This window comes from Condylura cristata, unplaced genomic scaffold, assembly GCF_000260355.1.
Source record: "Condylura cristata isolate star-nosed mole 26May11 unplaced genomic scaffold, ConCri1.0 scaffold00009, whole genome shotgun sequence".
Lineage (NCBI taxonomy): Eukaryota > Metazoa > Chordata > Mammalia > Eulipotyphla > Talpidae > Condylura > Condylura cristata.
Genome location: NW_004567110.1, coordinates 1,063,289 through 1,065,383, shown reverse-complemented (window position 1 = coordinate 1,065,383; position 2,095 = coordinate 1,063,289). Strand labels below are relative to the sequence as shown.

Sequence of the window (2,095 nt, the reverse complement as noted above, 5' to 3'; positions counted from 1 at the left end):
GCGCTGACCAGCTGCCAGAAGAGCCCACGGGCCTCCTCCTCCTCCAGCCCCGGGTGCCGGCGGCGGGCGGACGCCGCGTTGATGTGCTCCAGCAGGTCCCCGCGGGCCGCCAGCTCCAGCACCAGGTAGGAGCGCTGGCTGTTCTGGTAGGTTTCATACAGCTGCACCTGTCAAGCCCCAGAGAGGGGGTCCAGGTGCTGGGACGAGGCCCCCCGCTGGGCACCGCGGCCTGTGGGAGGTCCCAGCGAGGGGTGGCGGGCCTGGGGCAGGGTGGGGCGGCCTGCGGTGCCCACCACGTTCAGGTGCTTGTAGGTGGCGTTGAGCGACGAGATCTCCCGGGGCAGGAACTTGTGGGAGAACTCCGCTGGGGCGCTTGCGATGGAGACTATCTTGATGGCCACCTGTGAGGACGAAGCGCCTCTGTGCCCGGCCACAGCCCAGTGCCCCGTGTGGGCAGCCTGACCTCGGCGGGAGCAGGGCAGTGTCCCTCGGGTCCCAGACAGAGTCTGGCCCAGGGCCGGGCAGGCCGGGAGCCAGGCCTCACCAGGGCGTGGCGCTTGCCCGGCAGGTCGGAGGCCAGCCGGGGGTTGTGCTGGATGCGCTCCCGCGTGGCCCGGGCCAGGTAGACCTTGGAGAAGGCACCGGAGCCGATCTTCTTGGAGGAGAGCAGGTAGCCGCGGGCCCGGCACTCCTGCACCTGCTCCATGAAGGCGCCCTGCCCCAGCCCTCGCGTGCTGCTGCCCCTCATGGGGCCGGAGCCTGGGGGGCCAGGCACCCCGGGGGGGGGGTCGGCTGGCGAGGCCTGCTGGGACCGGCGTCCCTCGAACAAGCGACTGTGAACAGTGCTGGGGTGGGGCAGAGGCAAGGGGAGCCCAGGGCTGAGCCAGGGGAGGACGAGTGGGGAGGCGGCTCTGGGGAAGTCAGCGCATTCTAGAATGGGGGTTCTAGAGCTGCAGCTGCATTGTGCCCTAGAAGGGTGCCTGCCCCAGCATGTGTTGCTGGAAGCTGCCTCGTGGGGGGCCAACTTTGGGGTGTCAGCCCCCACGGGCTGGGGGCAGGGCAAGGCCCCAAAAGGTGTTTAAAAAACTGGGGGGGCAAAGGCAAAACGGGGTTCCTAAGGACGTGAGGGAGAAGGGGACACGTGTGTGGTCAGTGTGCTGACCCCCATCCTTCTTCGAGAAGGCCCCAAGGTGGCCGCTGGGCAGGCTGTGATAGGGGCCGAGCCAGGGGTGTGGGGCAGCCCACACCCCCCCAACCCCCGCAGGCCTGGGAGCATACACGGCTCTCCCCAGTGCCACCCTCTGACATCCTACACCCCCAAACCGGCTCGGATGGGCTGCACTCACCTCCCACCGCCCACTCACCTCCCACTGCCCAGGGGCAGGAGGCAGGGCCCAGTGGGGGCTCTGAGCCGCTGTGGGTGCAGGCACCTCGGCAGTGGCCTGCAGCCGTGGGCGCTGCCCTGCCCCGGGCCACGGCGGCCCCGCCTGCAGGCGATTCGGCCACTCGCCAGCCATGCAGCCACTTCACCGCCGACGTGTGGGGGCTGTGATGGCACAGTGGCCTGGGCTCCTGCTGTGGGGACCTGCGCCTGGTTTTGAGGGCGCCCAGGCCGGTAGGCTGCAGCAGTCTCGCCCTGTGCCCCCCAGCCTGGCCGGAAGCCTTGAGCAGCCCCTGCCCCCAGAGCCCATGTTCTGAGGGTCATCGCTGCCCCTCCCTACAACAGTCCTTTCATTTTTAAAGATTTGTTTTACTTATGCACAAGTACTGGGGTACAGGCCAGAGTGCGGGGGTGAGAGGACCCCACTGAGGCCTGCGGCTGAGGGGTGGTGGGGGAGGGGGGTCGGCTGTGCCGTCACTGTCCCGCCCTGGCTGCGGATGGACCCAGGCTACCGTGGGTGGGGCTGGCGCACAGCGCTGCGACTGACCGCTGCGCTCCCAGGGAGGCCCGTCTGCCCTTCCCGTGGGGGAGGCCGCTCTGAGCCGTCCGCGGTGGCTGGAGCCCCTTGCCGGCCGGGCCCCTGCGCCGCCGACTGCCCTTGTGCGCCTCACGCCCTTCCTCTCCCTGAGTTTCGGGGGGCCCCAGGCCGGCGGC

General features: G+C 69.8%; 1 protein-coding gene across 1 annotated transcript in view; it reads right to left on the bottom strand.

Annotated features, from left to right (window-relative positions):
- LOC101637604 (testis-specific serine/threonine-protein kinase 5-like) overlaps positions 1–748 on the bottom strand; it is a 2,618-nt gene extending 1,870 nt beyond the window's left edge. The window contains exons 1-3 of the mRNA XM_012722865.1: positions 545–748; positions 294–401; positions 9–167 (exon numbers count right to left, since the gene is read on the bottom strand). Coding sequence (XP_012578319.1) covers positions 9–167; positions 294–401; positions 545–748 — 471 coding nt within the window. The remainder of the gene's footprint in view (positions 1–8; positions 168–293; positions 402–544) is intronic.
- Between the last annotated feature and the right edge of the window lie 1,347 nt (positions 749–2,095).